Genomic DNA, 27439 nt, shown 5'->3' with positions numbered 1-27439 from the left:
TAGCTTGGGAACGTAGAAAATTTATCAGGGGATGAACAAGCGGATAATTGCTTGTTGGGAACCCGAAAGAAACAAGTGGAGAAAGCCCTTTACATAGGGTATGAGAAGAACTTGCACCCCACCACTAATCCTACGCAAGCATGTTGACCAAAGCTGGGAGTCTGGTACCACGGGGGGCCTTTCCAAGCCCACTGTGACCAGAGTCTCTCTATTTCCTGAAATGGGAGCAGTGTTTGGCCCAAGAGAAGTTGGACTCGTGGTGGCTGTGGTTAGATACCACGCGCAATGAGGATTTTTGATTATACCTCCGGTTAATGTCCACCTTAGTCGATTACTTTGTCTAAAAGTGTTTTATGGGTGGTAAATGGGGACACCTCGCAAGTCGCAACACGTGTATGCCCAAAGGGGCGAGGGAATGGCTTCCGGTCGGCGGAGGAGGACTCAGGTCTCCTTACATTCATTAATTATTACGTTTTTTTTTTTTTTTTTCCTAGAAATTTTAAGGAGTTCCAACAAAAGTTATTGTATGATAGACAGATTTTTAAAAAAATCTACCGATACACGAAAAAAAAAACAAAATAGTAGTGGCAACTCTCTGGGATAGTACTGAGTACTTTTGGTAAGAAAAAAAAATTTCAGATAATTCTGTATACTATTTAGACTGTATCTACTACTGTCCGGGATAGTACTCAGTGCTATCCAGAGAGTACTCAATACTATCCAGATAGTAGTGGATGCAGTCTGGATATCATACAGTACTATCTGTAATTTTTTTTTTTACAGAAAGTATTCAGTACTATCCTAGAGAGTTGACACTACTATAATGTTTTTTCTATGTAGAAAAGATTCGAATATTGAAATTTCTCATTTTGAATAATCTTATGAAATTCAATTTTTTCTGATCTCTTTTTCTAAGTATGCTCTAATTAATTTAGACTGCATCAGTGTAGCTAACCCCAAAAAAAAAAAAGAAAGAACAATTCAATTCCTTAATTCTTATAATAATATTTCTATAGCCGGTTAAGCCTTTTGCGGTTGATCATAAAAATTGATGTCTAATTCGACACTAACATTACTTAATTTCATCCGTCCGATTCAGTTATCCGCCTTGAAAAATTTTATCCATTTGAACAATTAGTTTTTATTGTCATTTAGACAATTAATTACTGTAAAAAATACGATAATTATATACAAATTTTTATAAAATATACAAAAATTTTTTGATTATGTTTTTGCGGCGAATAGTAGTTCCCGCTCAATACTAGCGTCGCAGATCGTGATGGTGGGGATAAAACGGAAGTTTCTACCGTTGATCAGATATTTGGTCGTCTAAAGAGTCATTAAACTCTCTACTGCGGTAAAATTTTTTTCCTAGGCTAAGAAATTTTTTTTAGCTATTCAATAAAATTCATTAAAGAATTATCTCCGATTTGACAAATCAACATTATTAAGATCGTTTATTTTTGCTATTTACACAGAATATATTTTAATCTATGTAAGCTTAGTATCTTATCAAATCTTCGATATTTTTCTACATTGAATAACATAATATGTAAATGGTACTTCAATATTATTGATATCTTTAGACTAATGAAAAGTAATATTTATTCTGAAAGCATAGGACATGGAAACGTATGTGTCATCGGACACGTAGGTTTCAATTTGAAACTTATCGAACGGTCATTGACTTCTCAGATGAATATTGATTGCATAAAATATCATTTAAATATTATTAACACTTAATAATAAATATATACAAGAAAATAGACAAGAGTAATTAAAAACTGGACATCCTGATAGATTTCCACCAATAAAATATCGTCTTTTTGAGAGTGGGGGTTCCGAAAATAACGTCACTGCGTCGTTTTGCTCGATAGAGAGGGAATTCCCTGTGTAGAACTAGCGCAAGGGCTGTAAGAGCTTTACAGTCAGAGAGCCGGTAGCCCTCAATCCTGAATGTGAGCTATTGCCAAGGCTTTCTCTTAAAAAGACGTATTATAAAAGATAAAATATTGACGCGATTTACTTCAATTTTGATTAATTCTTTAAAAAAATTTTCTTGTAATATTAGTCAATATTATTTTTAAATTTTGTATTCATAAATGTGAAAATTATCTTACGATAAAAGTGATTGTATTCTAAAAAAAAAAAAAAAAAAAAAAATAGGATCCACTAATAAATATAAAAATTTATAATTTGTGCCTAAAAAGCTTCTTTCTGTTTTTGTTTTCATGAAAAATTGTTGTGTATTTTTTTCTTTAATTTTTCTTGCCCAGAAAAATAAATTCTAGAGGGTAAGTTGAAACAGAATAATGAATTATTGTAGTCAATTTTTTTTTTTTTATTTTCCGGTTTCTTTCGAGAAAATTATTTCAAATTTTTTCTCGAAATAAAAAATGCCGTTCTCTATCTAGCTATAAATTGTGTACATATAATTATTCACAAAGGTACTTTTTAAAATAATTTTAAGTATTGCGTGTGAAGTTTTACTGGGAAGATCAGTTTGTTTGACGTAGGAGGGGTTGTTACTAAGGGCGATATTTCTGTAAGAGTCTATAGTTAAAAAATTGAGTGAGTCATAAAACAAAATGAGTATTATATTACTAAAAAATAGGGTATTCATAAATCATTATCCTTAAAAAAAATATTTTTAATCTTAATTTATAAAATAAAATATTTATTGCGGTAAAAGTTGATATCTAAGCCTTAAAAAATCTCAAACATGATAATTATTTGATGACTTTTTGTTCTTACATATTCAAATCAGCTAAGAAATTTTTTCCTTTTATAAAACCTTATTACTATTTTTTCGGATAAAAGATGTCATTCCGTAATAGATCATCCATTAAGATGTCAATGAATATGTTCGACTTTATATAAGATTATTATATATTTTTACATGTTAGGATGTTAAAAAAATGAATATAATTTTTCAAAAAATTTTTCAATACTCGGAATATTTTAATTAGACCATCAGTTATCGCTTATTAGAAATAACCCATTTTTTACCAGCTTTATTGTTATTATATTTAAATAATAAATATGACATTAGGGTGATTGTGAGATAATAATTTGTGATATTAACAGTAATTTACATCATGGATTCCTTCCGGAAAACGTCAGAATGTGAAGAAGAATCAATGATAAATCGAACTAGAGACGACATTGCGGCTACAACTGTCGATACAGCAAATATAGTTTCAATGACTCCAGGACCCCATCAACATCCACCACCGTCACCTCTTAGTGGATGTTATCTTCTTGTCGTGCTTCCAGAACCACATGCCGCCCAACATAAACCTTTTATTCTCGATAGACTTACCGAAGGTAAAATATTCATTAAATGATTTTTAAACCAAATTTAAACAATTATTATTTTACAAAAATTAAAGCGTTAATTGTAGTGATATTATTAAAATTATAATTTTGGAATCGGGAAAAAAGTTTAACTAGCTTCACAATAATCGCCAAAACAAGCTACTTTTCTGCCACAGTTATAAGTAGTCAGATAAAGCTAAATTTATCGCGGTATTCGGTCGTTCCCCTTAAGCATCATCATGTGTGCAGTATTATTCTTTTTATTTTCGTTTACTTAGCTCTTTCGGAATTTTCAGACATTGTTATTTTGAATTAAACTTGGCCGTGAAATATCTTTGATTAATTTTTAGTACAGAACCAAATTTCTTCTCATCAATCCATCATTTTTTTATTTTTATTTTTTATCTTAGATTACATATATTTTTTTTCTATACACCTTACATACAGAAGTTATATATATTACCAATATTTCATCATAACTAATATAATGTTAACATAAAAAAATAAATAAATATGGAAACTAAACTATTTTACTCAGGGCGGTTCCTGTGACGTCATAGTTACCGCACCCCCGTCACGTGGTTCCTTGTGGCTTGAATCGATCGGTGCCGAGACTTTCAATTCAAAGCAAATAAATAAGACTATAAAATGTCTGTGCGAGTATATTTTATACTTTCATCTAAGAAAATCGAAAATTTTCAAAAAATTACAAAGTTATCATTCCAAGCCGGATTATTGATAATAGAATTTTCGAGAATGTGTAGGTGTTATGGGTGTGTGTCGGTATGAAAAAACAATATATGGTTAAAATATATAAAATCATATATGTTTACAAAAAAAAAGATATGGTGTATTATAATGTATATTATAAAAAATCATATAGAGACTTTCGCCGATTTAATATAAAGTAATTTACAGTAGTAAATATATGCATTCCATATATGTAACTTATATGTTTTTTGTTAAGCCAAATATACATTTACATTTACCTTCTAATATATTGTATTGATATATTTCCTTTTATATTCAAAAAATATAAAATTTTTATATGAAATGAAATATGTGGTAGCATATAATTTATATTATATATGGCACCATAAATCTTCTTTGTTATATTTAAGCATATATTTTATTCGGTGTACGTATATGAATATGGGTATATATGGGTGTATATTAAATATTCGCTTCAAATTAACTAATTTCGAGAATTTTATCTGCAATTTAAAGAGCACATTAAAACTTAGATCTAATTTAATTGGAGTTGGTCATATGAATAAGAAACTTTTTTTTTCTATACACAATATAAGTATATGTTTTCATATATGATCAGAATATATTTTTCGTATATAATAGAAATATATATTTTTATGTATGATAAAAATATAGTTTTGTGTATGACAAAAATAAATATTTTCATATATGATGAAAATATATCTTTTGTGTATGATTGACATATATATTTCATATATGCTAAACATATACGTACTCGTATATGATGAATATTATATTTTTTAATATAAAAAAAATATATCAGAAAATATAGTTAAATTCGCTACATATATTTTCTGATATTTATCATATATTTTGACCATATATGTTATTTTCATACGGGTGTGTAAAGATTACATGTCTTTCGAACGAATAAATCGATTTGTATGGCTCTAGCAGCAATTGAATTTTTCGGAACTTAGATTTTGTGCGAATTTGAAATTAATTGGTCGAATCGATCCTGAGATATTTAAAAGCATGAATAAAAATTTTTTTTTCGTTGTTTTGGAATATTTTGAAAAGCACAAAATCCATTCCAAAATATAATTAGCTCCAGAGATCATTACCAGTTTACTATTGCTGTGAAATTCGTCTCAATCAGATATAATCCGTTAGCGGGATTTATTGAATTATTTTTAAAGGCCCTAGGGGTATAAGCATGGTGAATTTGCCCCCGAAAGGTATAGGCTTGATACTGCGGGGATTTTTAGGTACTAATAAGATATTAAAATCCTGAGAGTTTCAGCTTTTGAAACCAATCGGTCTTCGAGAAAAAGCCAAATATGTAAAAATCAGATAAAATGAATATTCTCAGAGACTATTTTATCGATTGACTTATACTCGGGATATGTTTTGGGGGTCAATAGTAGCTCCTCGAAAAAAAATTGGGAGCTTGATCGGTCGACAACAACCTCGAAAAAAATTACTTTTTAATTTTAATTCCGACTTTTCACGATGTTACGGTTCTGGTACAATTATAAAATAATTTTTTTTGGATTCCTCATCCAATTTCCTATGGACTTAAGTGCTTTTAAAATTTTTAAAAAAGGTATGCTATATAGAAAAAAAATAAAAACCACTTTTTAATTAATTATGTCGTTTTTTTTGCAGTAATATTAAAATTATTTTTAAATTGTCGCTTTTAGTCATTGAATATGGTATGTTATCGACTCAGTCGTCTTATGTGCAAAAAAACCGCACGACCGACGCGCCCACTGGCGTATTTGGTCGTATATACAACAGCTGACAAAAGTGTTATTTATGATCTGAATCTGAGAGATTGTCTGTTCACATTTTATTTATTAAGCTAATAAAATGACTCCAAATCAAACAGTCAATGATAAGTGTTGCATTTGCTCAAAAATAGTAAAGAAAGTTCCGGGAACTCCTAAAACTTTATTAACAGAACAAGACATTGATGAGTTTTCTGCAGTATTTGATGGTGAATTTTTTACTGGTGATATTGTTTGTGGTAAATGTCGTGTAGAGATGTATAAAAAAAAAAAATTTGAACCGGTGGTTATTGATGCTGAAGATGGATCTAAATCTATCGTTAATAGAATGTTAGAACGAACAGAGTCTAGTCTGTCACACATGACATTGTCTCAGTTAAGTTCAGATGATCCTTCTTTTATAGTCAACATTACTCCTACCGATTGTACAGAGTACATTGAGATTCATATGAAAAGAACTATTTCAACTCATCGATACTGTTGTCTTTGCGGTAATACTAGTGACTTCATTATTATTCCTCAAAAAGCCCGAATGCAGTCATTCATTAAGCGACGAGTCTTCATACCAGATGGAAATCGATGCTGTCGAAATCATTTAATAAACAAACGATTCTATGATGAATCTCTAAGTTTGATCAGAGTTTATTCTAACTGGACTTTAATTTCATCTGTAGAATTAAGTAATATGATGGAAAATTTTGCTGTTGAATGCGATTCAACATTACTGAATAAAATGGAGGATTATCGTTTATCAGATGAGAAGCTTCGTGTTTTGACTGGTTTAAAATGGGAAAATGTGATTGAGTTGCGGAATTGGTTAGTTTCAATGAGAAATACTGATACTCGAAGTGTAACTCAAGCAATAATAGTGTTTTTGGTTAAGCTTCGCACAGGTAATTCAAATAAGTTAATATCTACAATCTTGGATATTAACGAAGAGCAGTTAGTGTCAAAGTATTGTGAGCAAGTCATCCAATCTTTCGAAAAAGACATTTTACCTTCGCGTTTTGGTTTAAATGCAGTATCTAGGGCTGATCTTATTGAGAATCATACATCTTCAGTTGCTATGAAACTTCACAATGATTTGAATGAAAAACTCATTTTAATTTGTGATGGGACTTATGCTCGTCATGAGAAAAGTTCTAATAATGAGTACCAAAGAAAGTCATATTCTGGTCAAAAAAAAGTACCACTATGTAAGCCATTCACGATTTGCACAACTGATGGATACATAGTTGATATGTTGGGACCGTATTATGCTAACCAAAATGATGCTACTATAATGCGGGATATCATAGATAATCCTGATGGTATATGTCATTTATTAGAACCTGGCGATGCATTTGTGGTAGATCGAGGATTCCGTTATGTGAAAGGATACTTGGAAGAAAAAAATTATAAAGCATTAATGCCAGCACTCAAAGGAAAACAAAATCAGTTAACAACAGCTGAGTCTAACGCTTCAAGAAATGTAACAAAAATTCGTTGGGCTGTAGAAGCAGTTCATGGGATGTTAAAACAAAAATATCATTTACTCGATCAAAGAATTGACAACAAAATGCTTCTTAGGGTTGGAAGTTTTTTTAAGATTGACTCATTTTTGCATAATATGTATAGTAAGCGTCTTACTTCCGACTCAGAGTTTTTGTATGAAGTCATCGAAACAATGAAATCGCAAAATAATGTAGTAAATACGTTAGCTGAAGACGTTCAAAAAAATGGCTGGCAGCGAAAAAAATTGCCGTTTCAAATAATTTCATCTGAAACTCTTTAAGACTTTCCGGAAATGACAGAAAATGATCTGCGTATTTTTTTCACTGGTTCCTATCAATTGAAACAGGCTGTTTCCTATTTAGCAGAAATGCTTGATGAAACAGGTAATCTCACTGTTCAATATGTGAAAGAACAGTCAAATATACTCAAAATTCAAGTTCAATCCAGACACATTAATAGAAAGGTTTATAGATGTTTTATTGAGTATAAAAAACATGCTATTGGTCCAAAAAGCATATTGAGGCATAGTTGTGAGTGTGCAAATGGTCTGAGAACAATTGGATGTTGCTCTCATGCTGCTGCTGTTGTTTACTATTTATCACACGGGAGATATTTAACAAAGATTTTAAGGCCTGCTGAAATACTTAGCAAATTATTTGATAGAGACAGTATTTCACCTGTGATTGAAGAAGATAGTGATGAAGACTGATAAAATATGATTATACATTTTTTTCCTCAAGTATATCTTTCATTTGTTGTTACGTATTTATAATTTACAAACTAAAATCTATTTCCTGTTTTATATGTGTATATATTTTTATAATATTTATAATGTTTATAATATTTTAGTTGATATTATATGATATGACAAAATTTAACTGCTGATGCAGAGATTATTTTTGCAAATAACATTCAAGAACATATAAAAACTAGAAAAACAATGATTTACACTTTAAACATGTAAATAAAGTAAATATTTGCTTAAAAAGTGATTCTATTTTTTTTCTATACAGCATACCTTCTTTAAAAATTTTAAAAGCACTTAAGTCCATAGGAAATTGGATGAGGAATCCAAAAAAAATTATTTTATAATTGTACCAGAACCGTAACATCGTGAAAAGTCGGAATTAAAATTAAAAAGTAATTTTTTTCGAGGTTGTTGTCGACCGATCAAGCTCCCAATTTTTTTCCGAGGAGCTACTATTGACCCCCAAAACATATCCCGAGTATAAGTCAATCGATAAAATAGTCTCTGAGAATATTTATTTTATCTGATTTTTACATATTTGGCTTTTTCTCGAAGACCGATTGGTTTCAAAAGCTGAAACTCTCAGGATTTTAATATCTTATTAGTACCTAAAAATCCCCGCAGTATCAAGCCTATACCTTTCGGGGGCAAATTCACCATGCTTATACCCCTAGGGCCTTTTGGAAAAAGGTGCGTAAGAAATATATTATATTATCATAGTAATCCTTGTTAATATGTGTAAGAATGGTCATTATTATTTAATTTTGGAGATATGGTCGTTCTAAAGTTAATAAATTAACCATTATTATCTACTTTTTTGTTAGATATCTCGAAAGTAGAAATTTTAATTCAAATTGTTTGAAATAATAGCTTTGTATCGTGATCTCTAAAGCTTGACGTGTGAAAAAAACGGTAACATGAACATGATTTCTATCTTAAAAATTTATAAGCAATAGAATTCATAATTTAATTAACAGGGTAAACTTATTTTCCAACTTTATCGATTGAAACAAAAAGTATTTCGAACATGAATAACTTGAAAATAATTTTTTTTTTAAGCTGGTCAACATCTACTATTATTGATATTTCTGAACTCACAAAGCTTGAAAATAGCAGAAAGTTTTCGAATTTGGTCTGCAGGCTCAGCTGTTTATCCAGATTGTTTAAAATTATTAATACGTTATTTCAGGATTTTTGTCTTGGGATAAAGAGAACTGCCACGTTGATTTAGAAAAAGAATTAGAGGCTTTAGTTACACAATCACCTGAAGGTGAAGAAGCCAAAAATGGTAATAACATAATGATTAAATAATCATGTTACTATACAATTAATTATTATTCATAAATAAAACAAAATTAATTTTAAGGTGAACGATTGATTCAGTATGCGACAGAGAATCTTGTTACAGAAATTTTAATTCATCCACAAACTAATACATTACTTCAATGTATTAGGAATCTTTTAGCAAGTTTTACAAAACACCGCCATATAATTCATGCCGGTTATACATTTGGTGAAAATGGTTCCTGGATACTGCAGGTATGACATAATTATTTGTATTGTAGAGTCTAAAAAATTAATGATTTATTATTATCTTAATACCTGATTATAATCATAGCTTACTTTGATTATATAATGGATTATATATTAAATTCACTAGGATGGAACTTTTAGTCTTGCTGATTTTTTGGATGCATTTAATGAGCATGATGTACAGCGAGTACTTCGAGCTTATGAAAATAATGTGACAATAGATATAAACTGTGCTGGAATCGGTGAATGGTCAACGGAACGTTTATCTCAAGAGCCTTGTACTAGGTAAAATTTTAGCAATGAAAAATTATTATTGTGGAACAACTTTTAAATTTTTGACTGTACATTCTAAAGTAATATACCGACGACATTGAACAACTTTTCCAATTTTTGTAATTATATTTTCAGGTTGTGTAGAATCCGCTTAAACCCTAATAACGTATTAACAACTGGAACACCATCAATTGTCAGCTTTATTAACTACATTGAACAATATTTGGTAGCACAAACATTAGATCAGTTAATGCAACCGTCTGATGTAGTAGGTAATATTCGATTTAGTCATCCGACTCTTTATGTCTTCCCTGGCGGTCAAGGTGATGCAGCTCTTTTTGGTATAAATGGCTTCAATATGTTAGTCGACGGTGGTTTTGCTAGAAAGTCATGCTTTTGGGACTTCACTCGACATTTGGATCGACTAGACGCTGTTCTCTTTACAAGATTAAATAACAGTAATATTGGTGGCATGTCTAGCGTCCTTCGTAAAAAGAAAGAAACTCAAGTTTATCCTCAAATAGGACATTTTTTTGGTAATTTAATAGAACGTAAATACTCAAATTTCCCTGACGATAACAAAGACCGGGATCCCCTTATTATCAGTCTCATTGATCTTGGACAAGAAATGGTGAATAATTTAAAACACATTAATCTACGTCCTCACCTTTGCTATAGAAATCAAGAACCTATTAATCTTTATCATAAAGTAGGGCATGGTACTTTGGATATGTATATTCTAAGTCCATTAAAGGATAGTACTGAAGTGAAAGAATTTTTATCTAAATGGAATGCTGCTGATCAAAAGCTTTTTGCAGATTCTCATAAAAAAGATTCAAATAATTTTACATTCCCGATTCAAAATATGATATCAATATGTGCTCTGTTAATTTGGCAACCTGCAAACCTTGATGATTCTATTACAAGGATTTTTTTCCCTGGAAGCACACCACAGCATAAAATTTTTGAAGGTATCGACCGTTTGAAACATCTTGAATTTTTGAAGTATCCAACGTGTTCCGCCAAAACTTTATCACCTGCTGTGTCATTAGCTACATTAAAAGAAAAATCTACGAAACTTAAAACTAATCAAATAGATAAAGAAACAAAGCGAACAAATGAAATTAAACACCCTAAACGTGAGTTGTCTGAAGTTAAAGCTTCAAAATTAGACAATCAAGCTCAAAAATACGAGACAAGGGCTAAGAAAACAAGTGATTTAGAAAATAAGAAGATTGATGATACAAAAGAATATTCTAAAACAGTAATTGACATAAAAGAGTCGAAAAAAAATGAAAAAAATATCAAAGACTTAAAGAAAGATTCAAAAAAAGATGTTAATAAAGAAGCTGAAATTATTAAAACAAATGTAGAAGATAAAAATACAATGAATAAGGAGTTGAAAGGAAAGATTGAACGGAAAAAACATGATTCTAAAGATTCCAAAGACTCGAAAATAGCACCACAAGTATTAAAAGTTGAAAATAAATCCGATTCTACCAATAAGAAATTAAAAATATCAACTTCAAAGAAACCATTAAGTGGATTAACAACTAAATCTGAAATTTCAAAACCTCCAGCTCCTAAAACGTCGAACAAACTTACCACAAAGCAAGTATTTCCTCCTGCAAAAAGTGCTAAAGATGCTAATAATCGAAAAGTCTTAGAGCAGAAAAATATAGAAAAAATTAGCTCAAAACAAAAAGCGTCACCAGCAGTTGCTCCGGTTGAAAAAAAACCCGTTGTTCGACGCTCGAAACTTATTGCTAGCCCAAGTAAATCTCGATTGTCGGGCAGCCCAGTAAAACAATCCAAAATTAGTTCAACGATCTCGACTAAATCAGATAAAGATGTAGTAAAAAAAATTAAAAATGAAAAGGAAACAACTGACTCATCAACAGTATCAACATCATCAGTTGTTGAAATCGATCCAACGAAATTCGTTGATAAATGCTTAACTGAAAAATCTGAAGATATGTCACTCGACTCAATTGAGAACAAAGTTCTTGCTGATCTTAAGGAAGAACGTCAAGTTATAGAAGAAATTGAAGCAGTGCTTCAAAAAGCCGAAAGAATAGAGAATACTCGGGAAAATTTAGTGAAAGAAGGGCATGAAAGTTTGGAGATAAAAGAAAAAAAAGAAGATATAACTGAAGATGATGTGACCGCAGAAATAGATGAAATAGCCATAAAATCAGTTTCTAGAAAAGCCAGCCCGGAACTTACTGAAGAAGATGAATATTTAATTATTGAAAAAGAAGAAATGTACACTGAAGATTCTGCTCATAGTGGAGAAACTGAACATAAGCACTTTTTAGATGTTGTTCAATCAGAAAAAAATCTTATACATGAATCACTTATTAAAGAAGAAGAGGCTGAAAACATAATTTTAAGTAAAGAAAATGACAAAGAAGAAAAAGAAGAAGAAGAAGATGATGATGATGATGATGATGATGATGATGACGATGATGTCGAAGTTGATGACGATGATGGTGATGATGAAGATGATGTCGATAATCAGGACTATGGTGATGATGATGAAAATGAACAGAAAAAAGAAGAAGAGGATAGAGAATATAGAGAGAAACATGGAATAAAAGAAATTGCAGAACATTATGAAATCGTAGAAAAAGAAGTTGCTGTTGAAAAAGGAATTGTTGAAGAGCAAGAAAAAAGTGATATTCCTGAAAAAAAATTGCATGATGATTCTCAAGATAGAGAAAAAGAACACCAAGAAAGCAAAAGTATTTCTATTTCTAAGCATAAAGAAGAGTCAGAAGACAAAAATAAAGAGATTATCACATCATCTACAAAAATGATTCCGAAAAAAGACAGTAAAGATGCCTTAGATAAAAAAGACAGTGAAAACATAACCGAAGCTATCAGGACAAGTCCAGAAAAATTAGATTCTTCTGAAAGAAAAGTAATTAACGATACTGATGTCAAACAAGAAATAGGAAAAGAGCCGCAAATCAAAGAAAAATTCGAAGAATCTCTAGAAAGAGTATCAACTATGGAATCTGGAGCCACAACAACAGCTCCCACCTTACCTGAGGATGAACGAATTTCTGTTGAAGGTATGAAACAAGTTTCTACAGATATCATTAAACAAGGAATCGCAGAAGTAAAAAAAATTGAAATTCCTGCTAAATCAAGGATTATTCCTTTAGCTACAATGGAAGTTTCTGAATTAAAGCCTGGTACTAAAGTATTCACCTCTCAGCAAACTATTCCAGCTCTGCCAAGAGATATTGTGAAGACTCCAGATGAAGTTGCTGATTTACCTGTACATGAGGAAGTAGATCCCAAACTTTACGAAATAGACAATTATGATACCAGTAAAGAAGGAAAAACTCAATATACTAAAGAATCTGTTATTTCATCGAAAGAACCGAAAAACGTTTTAGGTTTCTTTAGTAAAGTTGCAGATAAATTTGAAAAAGGTATTGATAAATTAACTGGAAAGTCTCGAAGAGATTCTGAAAAAGACATTGATGAAAAATCGTTATCAAAATCAGGCTCTCCGAAAGAAAGTGTCAATATAGATGAAATTTCCGCAGGAATGAAGATTGAAGAAGAACTTCAATCGAAGCAAGATGGAAATAATGTTGCAGTAAAGAAAACAATTGAGACTAGCACAGAAAACAAAGAAATCCATAAAACTGAAGGAATCCCATTAAAAATAGATGAAAAATCAGATACCTCTGATCATGAACAAGCAAATAAACTCGATGAAAATGTAGAAGGCGTCGAAGATGTTGAGGCATTATTAGAAGAAGCATCAAGGAAATTCAAAACTGTAAAAGATAGTCTGCGAGATTCTTTAGAGTCATTAGAAGAACAGATAGTCCAAGAAGAATTAATAAAGACCGAGCTGGAATATGATAGTAATGATGAAATTGAAGGAAAGTTAAATAAAGTAGTTGAAAAATTGGAAGAAATAAAACCGAATGAAGAAAATATTACAACTGACAAAGAGGTAGAAAAAGTAAAGTTTGGATTACCGAAAAGTGGTGATTTTGAAGATAATGAACGAAGCGTTGACATGAGTTCTGTTAAAAACATTAAAGAAGCGGTAAAAGACGTTGGTGAAGTACTTGCTGGAACTGCTGGAATAATTATTGAAGATAAACCTAAGGATGTTATCGAAATAGTCAAAAAAGTCGCTGAAGTACTCAAAGAAAATGATTTCCTTCCAGATCAAGCTTTGTCTGCAGAAAAATTGACAGCAGAAATAAAGAAAGATTCAGAAATCAAAGAATTATGGCAAGATCATCATGATCAAACACCTGTCGCTTCATCATCAGTAAAAAGTAAAAACGATGATAAATTAGAAGCAAAATTAATGTGTGCTGATTTATTAAAAGACGATATAGCATTGAACTTGCAAACAAACATAAGTGCTCTTAGTGATACTCAAGACACGGAGTTAGATGTTTTGAAAAATGGAATTGAAAGTGTATGTAAAAAAGTGGATGTAACGCTCCAAAAAGATGGTAAGGAATTAGTCAGTGGTATAGTAACGTCAGAAATCGCGTTTGAACATAAAGTAATACCTACAACTGCAGAAGTTGTCTTAGTTACACCAGATTCATTACCAACGTCACCTCAATTTTCTGCTAAACTTCCAGATCAATATATCGATAAAAGTCAGATTGACAAGAGTTCAATTGAATCTTTTATAACTGAAGACGTTAAAAATATTGTTAATAAGAAAGTTGATATTTATAAAATAATTGAAGAATTATTGTTAATCTATAAAATAAAAATTACTATTCAAATATTAGAATTTATTTCCATAGAAAAACAAATTGTCAAACAAAAACTTATTCAAATCATTAACCAAATTATTTCTCAGCATAATCTTTCACCAGGCAGTGCTGTTGAAAACATTACAATTTTGGATTCTGATAAGGAAACATTAAGAGACGTTAAAGAGCAAGAAGTCGAAGATTACATTACTGAAAAATATCTTAAAAATAATATTCCAATTACTAAAATGATTTTGAACGAAATTTCTATAAAATATTCTTATCCAATTTACTCGGTAATTAAAGTAATCAAACATATAATTATTATTTATAAAGTTCCACTATCTGAGATTATGAACATCTCTGAACAAGTTTTAGAAGACTTAATTCAAGAAAATACTCAAATTGAAGACGTGGACGTGGATGAAAAGAATCAAATCGACGACAAAGAAAAACATGATATTCAATTTACTGAATCTTTCATAACAGACGAAGTTAAATCTCAGATTCTGGATTATTTCACAAATGAATATATTGCAAAGAACAAAAATATTGACATTAGCGCTATCGAAAGAATTCATCATCAATACCTCATTTCAAAACGAGCTATCATGGAAATTCTAGATGAATTAATTATAAGTAAAAAGTTACAAAAACAGTCAGTAGTCGATATTGCAGAAGTGGCGTGGAATACTTTTGAATCAAGCGATGAAATCGAAGACATCTCAAAAAATATTACAAAAGATAAGATGATTGTAAAAATTGAAAGTGATCCTTTGATAGACTCATCAGATAAAAGTAAATATGCTACATCTATTGGAGATCTAGACAAATCTGAATCCGATGATTTCGAGGCTGTAGAACAAGAATACAAATTGAATACTAGTATTGATAAGAATGAAATTCAACATCACGAAAAAGAAAGTACCAAAAGCAGTATTGATGATGTCATGGAAGCAGATGAAAAAATTAATATGAGTGGCCAAAAACCCGAAAACATAATAAATAAAAAAAGTGATTTAACATCAGCTGCATCGTCCATAATAAGTTCTACATCTGGTCAAAAAATCACAGCGGAAAGTGAAAACGATAAGGAACAGGAAGTTAAATCATCAGCACGTTTAGAGTCAATAGTAATGAGTGATAAAATAACTTTACCAGATTTTGGAAAAGATTTAATAGAAAATGGAAAATCAGTTTCTCCAATAGAGCATACTTCCATTAAAAAGCAAGATGAAATACAAACTAATGAAGGCGAAGAACAAGATAGTCGTGACTCAGTAATTTCACTATCTGCTAAATCAAGTCGAAAAACTAGTTTAACAGAACTTGAAGAAAAAGAAAGAGATAATATTGAATCACTCATTACTTCGATAAATTTTTCACCGAAACAAGCGGAAAAATCCCGAGATTTTGAGAAAGGCCAAATTCAAAGTAGCGAACAACCTTTATCTCCAGCACATTCTGTATCAAGTGATTCAAAAGATTTATTGAAAGATATAAAAGATGAACATGAAGATTTTGCCTTGACATCTTTTTCAACTGCTATTTCACCTACTCAAAAAAAGAATTTAGAATTTAGTGAAATCTCTGAAAGCGTAAATCAGAAAATAGAAAATAAAATAAATATTCATGAAACTATAGCAACATCACAAGATAGTAGCCGAATTCGAAAAGAAAGTTTAACGGATGCCCAGGTTGAAAAGAAACAATCTGATAAAGAACTTACACCACCAACATCTTCAGTAAATACCAAGGAAGACATTTTAAGTGACGAAACTAAAGATCAGACCGTAAAAGAGGAATCAAGAAAACGTTCAATATCTACGTTGCCATTAGATGATTTAAATAAAGCCGATAATGATCAAGATGTATTACAGGACGAAAATATATCATCAACGTTACCAAGTAGTAGTGCAGATAAAGCTGATGATACTTACGATAAATTAAAAGATGTTAAACTACTCCCAAAGTTACAATCTCCAATATTATCGCAAGAAACAACCAGTGTGAGTAAACATACAGAATATGGTAAAGATTCGACTGAAACTACAGTCTTATCAACAAATACCGTAATTCAGACAGAGAGCTTAACAACAAATGAAGATGAAAAGCAACGATCTGATAGTGAGCTTATATCTCCAAAATATTCAGTATGTGGTGAAAAAGACATTTCACCAGACGATGTTGGTGCAAGTGAAACATCCAAAAAACTTATATTATCGCCGTCACAACGATCTGAGACTAATATAGCTGACAGTAATAAAGATAGGTCGAAAATAATAGAACCATCCCCAGAATCAAAATCGTCGGTTCCGTCTGATGAGACAATAAAAGGAAGTATGCATGCTGAAGATCATAAAGATGCTACTGAAAGTAGAGTGTCACCGCAAGACACCACAAGTCAACACGAAACTTTGAAAGATATGGAAAGTCAACACAGTATGGAGCATCAATCGTTATTATCATTAGTATCTGATGGAAAAGATAGATTGGTCAATCAGCCTAACGAAATTGATAATACAGAGAAATCAAAAACACTTTCCTTATCTCCTTCATCACGGTCTCCTACAAATATAGTTGACAGTCATGAAGATAATTCAAATGAGGTAAAATTATCCCCGACATTATCATCCCCAGTAGTGTCAGATGAGACAGTAAAAGCAAGTACGTATGCAGAAGACTACAGAGATACCATTGAAAGTACGGTGTCCATACCAGATACTACAACGCAAGACCAGCCTGCAACAGACGACAAAAAACAAAAAGAACAAAGCGACGAAAGGCGTTCATCTTTATCAATATCAGTACCGAGTCGAAAAGGCAGCTCGGCTTACCAAACGGATGATGATAGGAATAAAGATAAGTCAGAAACACCTTTATTGTCTCCGTCATCACAGTCTCGTACGAGTATAGCTGACAGTCATAAAGATAAATCAAAAGATATAAAATTATCTCCAATATTACCATCTTCAGCAGTGTCAGGCGAGAATGTAAAAGCAAATATGCATGCAGAAGACCGCAGAGATACCATTGAAAGTACGGTATCACTACCAGATACTACAACTGAACACGAAACTTCAACAGCCGACGAAAAAGAGAGAGAACAATACGACGAAAGGCGTGTATCTTTATCAACATCAGTACCTAGTCGAAAAGGCAGCTCGGCTTACCAAACGGATGATCTTGGAGGTATAGAAAAATCAGAAGTGCCTTTAGTGTCTCCGTCATCGCGGTCCCATACAAGTGAAGCTGACAGTCGTGAGGATGAATTAAAAGATATAGAATTATCGCCAACATTACCATCTTCAGCAATGTCAGCTGAGACTGCGAAAACAAGTATGCATGCAAAAGACCATAAAGATACCATTGAAAGTACAGTGTCCATACCAGATACAGCAACTCAAGACGAACCTGCAACAGACGATAAAAAACAGAAAGAACAAAGCGACGACAGGCGTTCATCTTTATCAGCGGCAGTACTGAGTCGAAAAGACAGTTCGGCTTACCAAATGGATGATCGTAGGGATATAGATAAGTCAGAAACACCTTTATTGCCTCCGTCATTACAGTCTCGTACGAGTATAGCTGACAGTCATGAAGATAAGTCAAAAGATATAAAATTATCCCCAACATTACCATCTTCACCAGTGTCAGGTGAGACTATGAAAGCAAGTATGCAGGCAAAAGAAAGCAGAGAAACCATTGAAAGTACGGTATCAATACCAGATACTACAACTGAACACGAAACTTCAACAGCCGACGAAAAAGAGAGAGAACAATACGACGAAAGGCGTGTATCTTTATCAACATCAGTACCTAGTCGAAAAGGCAGCTCGGCTTACCAAACGGATGATCTTGGAGGTATAGAAAAATCAGATGTGCCTTTAGTGTCTCCGTCATCGCGGTCCCATACAAGTGAAGCTGACAGTCCTGAGGATGAATTAAAAGATATAGAATTATCGCCAACATTACCATCTTCAGCAATGTCAGCTGAGACTGTGAAAGCAAGTATGCATGCAAAAGACCATAAAGATACCATTGAAAGTACAGTGTCCATACCAGATACAGCAACTCAAGACGAACCTGCAACAGACGATAAAAAACAGAAAGAACAAAGCGACGACAGGCGTTCATCTTTATCAACGGCAGTACTGAGTCGAAAAGACAGTTCGGCTTACCAAATGGATGATCGTAGGGATATAGATAAGTCAGAAACACCTTTATTGTCTCCGTCATTACAGTCTCGGACGAGTATAGCTGACAGTCATGAAGATAAGTCAAAAGATATAAAATTATCCCCAACATTACCATCTTCACCAGTGTCAGGTGAGACTATGAAAGCAAGTATGCAGGCAAAAGAAAGCAGAGAAACCATTGAAAGTACGGTATCAATACCAGATACTACAACTGAACACGAACCTTCAACAGCCCACAAAAAAGAGAGAGAACAATACGACGAAAGGCGTGTATCTTTATCAACATCAGTACCTAGTCGAAAAAGCAGCTTAACTTACCAAACGGATGATCTTGGAGATTCAGAGAAATCAAAAACACTTCCATTATCTCCTTTATCACTGTCGCATACAAGTATAGCTGACAGTCATGAAGTTGAATCAAAAGATATAAAAGTATCCCCAACATTACCATCTCCAGTGGTAGCAGGTGATACTGTAAAAGCAAGTATGCATGCAGAAGACCACAGAGATACCATTGAAAGTACGGTGTCAATACCAGATACTACAACTCAAGACGGAACTTCAACAGACGATAAAAAAAAGGGAGAACAATACGACGAAAGGCGTTCATCTTTATCAACATTAGTACATAGTCGAAAAGGCAGCTCGGCTCACCAAACGGATGATCTTGAGGATACAGAAAAATCAGCAATGCCTTTATTGTCTTCGTCATCACGGTCTCGTACGAGTATAGGTGATAGCCATGAAGATCAATCGAAAGACATAAAATTATCCCCAACATTACCATCGTCACCAGTGTCAGGTGAGTCTGTGAAAGCAAATAAACAGGCAGATGATCGCAGAGATACCATTGAAAGTACGGTATCACTACCAGATACTAAATCTGAACACGAAACTTCAACAGCCGACGAAAAAGAGAAAGAACAATCTGACGAATGGTGTTTATCTTTATCAACATCAGTACGCAGTCGGAAAGGTAGTTCGACTTACCAAACGGATGATCTTGGAGGTATAGAAAAATCCGAAGTGCCTTTATTATTTCCGTCATCAAGGTCCCATACAAGTGAAGCGGGCAGTCATGAAGATAAATCAAAAGATATAAAATTATCCCCATCATCGCCATCTTCAGCAGTGTCAGGTGAGACTGTCAAAGCAAGTACACATACAGAAGATCAAAAAGTTACCACTAAAAGTACGGTTTCCATACCAGATACGACTCAAGACGAACCTGCAACAGACGACAAAAAACAGAAAAAACAGATCGACGAAAGGCGTTCATCTTTATCAACATCAGTATCTAGTCGAAGAGGCAGTGCAATTTACCAAACGGATGATCTTGGAGCTATAGAAAAATCAGAGGTGCCTTTATTATCTTCGTCATCAAGGTCCCATACGAGTGAAGCTGACAGTCATGGGGATGAATTAAAAGATATAAAATTATCTCCAACATTACCATTTTCAGCAGTGTCAGGTGAGACTGTGAATGCAAGTATGCATGCAGAAGACCACAAAGATACCATTGAAAGTACGGCGTCCATACCAGATACAACAACTCAAGACGAACCTGCAAAAGACGACAAGAAACAGAAAGAAGAAATCGACGAAAGGCGTTCATCTTTATCAACATCAGTATCTAGTCGAAGAGGCAGTGCAATTTACCAAACGGATGATCTTGGAGCTATAGAAAAATCAGAAGTGCCTTTATTATCTCCATTATCACGGTCACATACGAGTATAACTGACAGTCATGAAGATGAATCAAAAGACATAAAATTATCCCCGACATTATCATCTTCAGTAGTATCAGATGAAGTTGTAAAGTTAGGTAAATGTATAGAAGATCATCGAAGTGCTATGGAAACTTCAGTGTCAATCCAAGAAATAACAACGCAACACGAAACTCGAAAAGACAGTTTACAAGAAACAGAACAATGCGATAAGAGGCGTTCATCATTATCAACTTTAGTAACTAGTCGAAAAGATAGTTTAACAGACCAAACTGACGATCTCGGGGAAGTAGAGAAATCAGAAACACTCCCATCGTCTCCGTCAACACGGTATTATACGAGTATTGCTGATAGTAATGACGAAAAATCAAAAAGTGTTGAATCAATCGAGACATTACAAAGTACAGTACCATCAGATGAGATAGTCATGCCGAGTATACATACCGAAGATCGCAATGAGGCAATAAAAATGGTACCGGACCAAAATACTACGACCCAGCATGAAACTTCAGAAAATGATGGGAGAGATGGTGAACAATACAAGGAGCTTAAATCGTCGCAATCTTCAATATCTAGTAACGAAGAAAGTCTCATTAACCAAATAAACAACCGTGTCAGTGACGCTGAACCAGCGATTCTTTCCACATCCATTTTATCAATATCTGAGACAGAATCAGCTGACAAAAGTAAAGATAGACAGAAAAATATAAAATTATACTCAACACTAGAATCACTAGTAGTGCCATCTGAGATAGAAATCCCAATTCAAAAAAAAGAAGATTCAAAGGATGATAGCAAAACTGTAAAAGCTCAACAAGATACTGCATTATCACAGAAAGAAAGTTCATCAATTAATGAAGAAAAAGATCAATGCATTAAAAGAGTTACATCTCCAGCATTTTCAGTATCAAGTGAAACAAAATCTCCAATATTGTCGCAAGAAACTACGAGTATGAATAAACATACAGAAGATGGTAAAGATTCTACTAAAACTGCCGTGTTATCACCAGATACCGTAATTCAGACAGAGATCTTAACAACTAATGAAAATGAGAAGCAACGATCTGATAGCGACCTTATATCTCCAACATTTTCAGTATGTGGTGAAAACGACATTTCACCAGATGATGTTGGTGCAAGTGAAACATCTAAAAAACCTTTATTATCGCCGTCACAACAATATGATACTGATATAGCCGACAGTGATAAAGAAGGGTCGAAAATAGTAGAACCATCTCCGGAATCAAAATCGTCGGTTCCGTCTGATGAGACAATAAAAGGAAGTATGCATGGTGAAGATCAAAAAGATGCTACTGAAAGTACAGTGTCACTGCAAGACACCACAAGTCAACACGAAACATTGAAAGATATAGAAAGTCGACACAGTATGGAGCGTCAATCGTTATTATCATTAGTATCTGATGAAAAGGATAGATTAGTCAATCAGCCTAACGAAATTGATGATACAGAGAAATCAAAAACACTTTCATTATCTCATTCATCACGGTCTCCTACAAATATAGTTGACAGTCATGAAGATAATTCAAATGAGGTAAAATTATCCCCGACATTATCATCCCCAGTAGTGTCAGATGAGACAGTAAAAGCAAGTATGTATGCAGAAGACCACAGAGATACCATTGAAAGTACGGTGTCCATATCAGATACTACAACTCAAGACCAGCCTGCAACAGACGACAAAAAACAAAAAGAACAAAGCGACGAAAAGCGTTCATCTTTATCAATATCAGTACCGAGTCGAAAAGGCAGCTCGGCTCACCAAACGGATGATCTTGAAGATATAGAAAGATCAGAAAGTTTTTCAGTATTGACGTTGCACTCTGGAGAGTTGTCAGATGGGACAAAAAGCATCGGTCAAGTTATAGAAAGTAAAAAAGATGCTATTGACTCTATCGAGTCACAAAAAAGTCTTACAAGTGAAAGGAAAAGCTTAGCAAATGATAAAAACGAGGTAGAAAAATACGAGACGGAACTGACATCTCGATCACCTATATTATCCAGTGATAAAAAAAGTTTAACCAATCAAATAGATGATTCCGCATCAGAAGCTCTTCTAACATCTACGTTACTAAGTAGTAGTGCCATTGAACCCGGTGATCACAGTGATGAATCAAAAGATGTAAAATTATTTTCAAGCTTAACATCTTCAGTATTTCCGGATAGAACTCAAAACTTAAGTCAGCAAATCGAAGATAAAAAAGATAATTTAACAAATATATTGTTGTCACAAACTACTACTTTAACTGAAAAAGAATTTGAAAAAAGTAGTATAGATACTGAGGAACACAATTATGAGAATTCGACTACTCCAACATCTAATAAAAAAGATATTTCTCCGGATCCAACTTTAGAAAATAAAATGAAAAGTCAAACCAGTGATATCAAAACAGGCATTAAAGATGGTACCGATAACTTATCAGAGCAAAATATGCCTAGACCCTTAGAATTGACTCTATCAAACATAAAAGATATTGTAGTTGAGTCAATGATTCAAGAATCTATTAAACTTGATAAAAAAGAAAGTTTAGTCGATGATTTAGAAAATGCCCAGGACAATGTCGGAAGTTTGACTTCAACTACACCGTCATCAGTTCAAAAAGAAATTTCATCTTTTTCAATAGAAGAAGATAGTAAGATTTCTAGTCCTCAAGAAATCGAAAATCTTTCGAAGGTAGGTTTATCAAAAACGACAATTGCAGATGATATCCAGTCTTCAGAACAGCAAGAAAAAAAAGATGGAAAGTCTCTATTAAATCAAGATAAGCTTAGATGTTCACATGATGATGAATATGGAATTCCTATGTCTAGTGAAACAAATAATTTGAAAGATATTCATGAAAAATCGGCAAGTCAAAGTCATCAAAATATCGAGCTTGACAGATCTGATGATGAATCAGAGGCCATGTCGATAAAGAAAAAAGATATTGAAAAGTATATAATAAGTGAGTATGTAGAAAGACGTAAAATAATAATGAGTGAAGTCCTTGAAGAAATAATGAATCTTTATGATGTGTCAAAGGACATTGTCATTGAAATAATTGAAGCAATTTGTTATAAAAAAAATATCGACAAGAAATCTATTTTTGATGATGGTGAGAACATGAAGTTTGACATTAGTTATCGAATAGCAAAGAGAGACATCCAATCAAGTACATTACCTATGGATAAAAAATTAGATATAGAAAATTATATCATAAGCGAATATATTAAACCACAGAAAAAGATAACCTTAGAAATAATTCAAGAAATATCTACAACAAAAGGAGTATCAAATAATGATATTCTCGCAATAGTTGAGAATCTTATTGCAGAACAAAAATTAGAAAAAGAATTTTTAATTGATTTTGTAGAGAAAGACGAAAGCAGTTATGAGGAAAAACTTTCAGAGCACTTATCTGGTAAGTCAACACCTGAATGTAAGTCTTTTGAATGCTTAACGTCACAAGCTTTAGTCGATGATGATAAATATGAAAGTCAATTCCAAAAATCTTTTCCTAGTGACTTAACAGAAATGCGCACAACTCATATAACTACTCTTATTCATAAATCATCTTCTGGTTCAAGCACTCAAATAGATCCTTCTGACTCTTTTTCAAGATCACTAGTAACAGACTTGGACATAAAAAATACTGAAAAGTGCTTTATTAATGGAGGTAAAATAATAGTAGAAGCAACGACTATCGAACATAAATCTGAGCCGGTAGAAATGATCTATGACAATAGCTTGAAAGAACAAAATGTAATAGTTAAAGAGGAAATTTCTATTATTAAACCGATGCCAGAAAATCAAGCTACTATTGATACAACAGACATAAAAAGTGATTTCATTAAACAAGAACAAAAACATGAAGAAGAAAAAAAAACTTTTGATTCGAATAAAGAATCTGAGTTAAAAAAAGAAGAAATACATGATGAAATAAAACAAAAAGAATCCAAAGATATAGCGCAAAGTTATAAGCACCATTTAGGTATGCTGATATCTGGAGAGAAATCTGGAAGATCAACTCCTGAAAAAAAAGATGGGCTGGAAAATCGTTCTAGAACGTCAACACCAGAAGGTTTTCGTTCTGAGGAAGTTATAAAAACCACTATCACAACTACTCGGACAATTTCTGATGAAGGAGAAATTATAACAACTACCAAAGAAGTAACAGAAACAACAAATGAACACGGTGAGGTTATTGTTTTAGCAGAAAAAGTAGATGTTACTGTAGCAGATCAAGGGCCAGTTGAATCCGTACAACCACTAGATCTTCAAAAATCAAGTACTTCTTGCTCAGATGTAACAAGTCATGATCAAACTGTAACTGATGTTTCGCATAAAACTGAAGAAAAACAACTTGACTCTGAAAATAAAACACCTGGTTCTCCAACGTCAATCACATCTCAAGTTTATCACTTTGAAATACAGAGTAAACCTGCTGAATTTTCTACTGCTGACATGAGTAGTAGCTTTTATGGGCATTTACCATCCATACCACCATCTAGTCACGAAGATTCGTCGATTAAACTGGTTAGTTCTAATGAAACAGGTGATTTTACATTCAAAAAACTAACTGAATCTGACAGTCGAAATGGAAAACCGAATTTAAAGCAAGATACAGATGTTGAAAAGTCTAATGATGAGTTAGTTAGAACAGACGAAATTGATGAAGAGAAAAAGGATCCTTTGAAGGATTGGGGCACACCGATGAAATTGCCACCACCTGAAAGACCAGATAGATTCAATTTCCGAAATAGTGCACTACAACGTGGTGCTAATATTTCGTTGAATTCTCCCGAGTTTGACTTATTCCACGATTGGGGTAAACCCATGGAATTACCTTCACCTGCGCCAGTTTCCAACGAATCATCTGATAAAACTTTATCATCGACACCTAAAAAAGATGTTAAACAGCCCAAAAAAATAATTTCAGATAGTTTGAAAAATAAAAAACGTTCAGAAAGTCCCAGTAAAAGTAACAAAAAATCTAAAGAAGTAAAGAATAAAATTCAACCGGTTTATTTAGATTTGACTTTTGTTCCTCATCATGGAAATTCTTACTACACATCATTAGAATTTTTCAAACGCATAAGGGCAAGATACTACGTTTTCAGTGGAACGGAACCAAGCCGTGAGGTATACGATGCTTTGCTAAACGCTAAGAAAACTTGGGAAAACAAGGATCTCGGTAAATATATTTTTTCATTTACACTGAGAGAAAAAAAATAAAATTCAGATGAAAAAAAAAAAATTATTTCCAATAAGCCACCGTGCCCTTATTAAAAGAATCGATTTAAAATGATTAGATAAAAAAATTTTAATACATTTTAACGCTTTTGAAAACTTTGAATACTTTCGAATCATCTTTCTTATGGGCATTCAACATTGCAAATCGTTTCTTTTAATCAAATTTTTTTCTCTTAGTGTACAATAAAATTTAAATTATTAACTACTTTGTTTTCTCATACAGAAGTGACGATAATTCCAACTTACGATACTGATACACTAGGATATTGGGTAGCAGATAATGAAGAAGCACTAGCAGAAAATCATATTGATCTTTCTCCATCTGCTTCACGTTGTACAATTAATCTTCAGGATCATGAAACAAGCTGTAGCGCTTATCGGCTTGAATTTTAGAATTCGACAATATAAAAGGTCATACTAGTCAAAAGTTAAGTTATCATAACTGATATTTTATAAATTTATTCGATATTTTCTATCATAATCGTCATTTATAATTATTTAAAGATTTTTAAATAACTTTTTTTAATAAAAATTATTTTAGCCACTTAAATAACTATTCAACATTATGTTAGGTTTATGTAATGTAAATATCAATATATGTTGTAATAGCATTGAGTGCATAGATCTGTGATCTAGATTTGTGATAAATTCCGAGCAAAATGAAAAAAATGAAATTTAAGAAAAATTATATGAATCGGCATTTATAATCGCAGCTTTACGTGTTATCCAATTTCAATAACAATTATTAACTTATTTATGACTTACTGAAATATTTTGATTTTTAAAAAATAATTTGCTTCTTTTAAGAATAAAAATTATATTAGATTTTCAAATAAAAATCAAGCTTTAATTATTTTACAATATTCACAACTACTCTATGATTATAAGCTAACCAGAAGAAATAAGACCGACAAGAGGGAGCGAAGAGACGAAGCTAAATTTTATAATTTACAGTGTTAGTATTCAAGTATATGGAGCATTCCATAATAAACCAATGTTTTTAATTTTATATTTTGGAATTACACTCAGTTTTTTTGTCATATTTTTGTATGTGATAAAAATAGCTTTTAAGTATTTTATTAGAATTTTATTTTAAGTTGTACGTAAAATATAGTTTTGAAAATGAATTTTTCAATGCCTCAAAATAAAAATGTGTTACTGGAGAACTCCTCTAGTCTCGACTTAATTAATTTTTAAAAGTACTGCTAACTACATCCCTTAGTTAGTTAATTTTTTTACATCTACAATCCTGTAATTTGAAACATTATTCGTGAGTTGTTATAACTCCCGATTTCATTCAGTCCAATGGCACCGGACGAGACTAGATGAGCTCTACTACAAGTCAGCAAAAAAAGTAATCATTTTTAATTCTACAATAAATATATTTACTTGATGGTAATTTTTTTAGATCAAGAAATCATTTTTTTAAACCAAATGTGTACATTATTGAAGTAAATATCATCTTTGATGCGGTCCAAAGATCTAACAACATGAACTAACTTTAAGTTCTCCTCACTTAGTTTAGGTACACAATGATGTATTTATATACAGAAAAAAAAAATTTCTTGCCTGAAACTTAAAATCGAAAATTTTCTTAAGACAAGAAAAAATTATTTATTGCCCAAAAAAAATCTTTTCTTGTTG

At 32.3% G+C, this 27439-nt stretch overlaps 1 protein-coding gene across 1 annotated transcript; it reads left to right on the top strand.

Annotated features, from left to right (window-relative positions):
* Positions 1-2189: 2189 nt before the first annotated feature.
* On the top strand, positions 2190-27131 carry LOC103576300 (microtubule-associated protein futsch). The gene is made up of 7 exons (XM_053737892.1): positions 2190-2294; positions 3088-3327; positions 9251-9349; positions 9428-9600; positions 9722-9879; positions 10003-25736; positions 26019-27131. Exons 2-7 carry the CDS (start codon positions 3099-3101, stop codon positions 26186-26188), a joined length of 16563 nt encoding a protein of 5520 aa, XP_053593867.1. The 5' UTR covers positions 2190-2294; positions 3088-3098; the 3' UTR covers positions 26189-27131.
* Positions 27132-27439: the final 308 nt, after the last annotated feature.

Source organism: Microplitis demolitor, chromosome 4 (assembly GCF_026212275.2).
Source record: "Microplitis demolitor isolate Queensland-Clemson2020A chromosome 4, iyMicDemo2.1a, whole genome shotgun sequence".
NCBI classification, from domain to species: Eukaryota; Metazoa; Arthropoda; class Insecta; order Hymenoptera; family Braconidae; genus Microplitis; species Microplitis demolitor.
The sequence above is the reverse complement of the archived record's forward strand: the minus strand, read 5'-3'. Positions and strand labels throughout refer to the sequence as shown.

What these genes read in the sequence shown, in the direction of transcription:
- LOC103576300 (XM_053737892.1), top strand. Translation starts at nt 3,099, where the DNA reads ATGGATTCCTTCCGGAAAACGTCAGAATGTGAAGAAGAATCAATGATA. An exon ending in AGGTGAAGAAGCCAAAAATG is followed by an intron (nt 9,350 to 9,427) that starts GTAATAACATAA and finishes ATTAATTTTAAG; the next exon opens with GTGAACGATTGATTCAGTAT. An exon ending in ATGGTTCCTGGATACTGCAG is followed by an intron (nt 9,601 to 9,721) that starts GTATGACATAAT and finishes TAAATTCACTAG; the next exon opens with GATGGAACTTTTAGTCTTGC.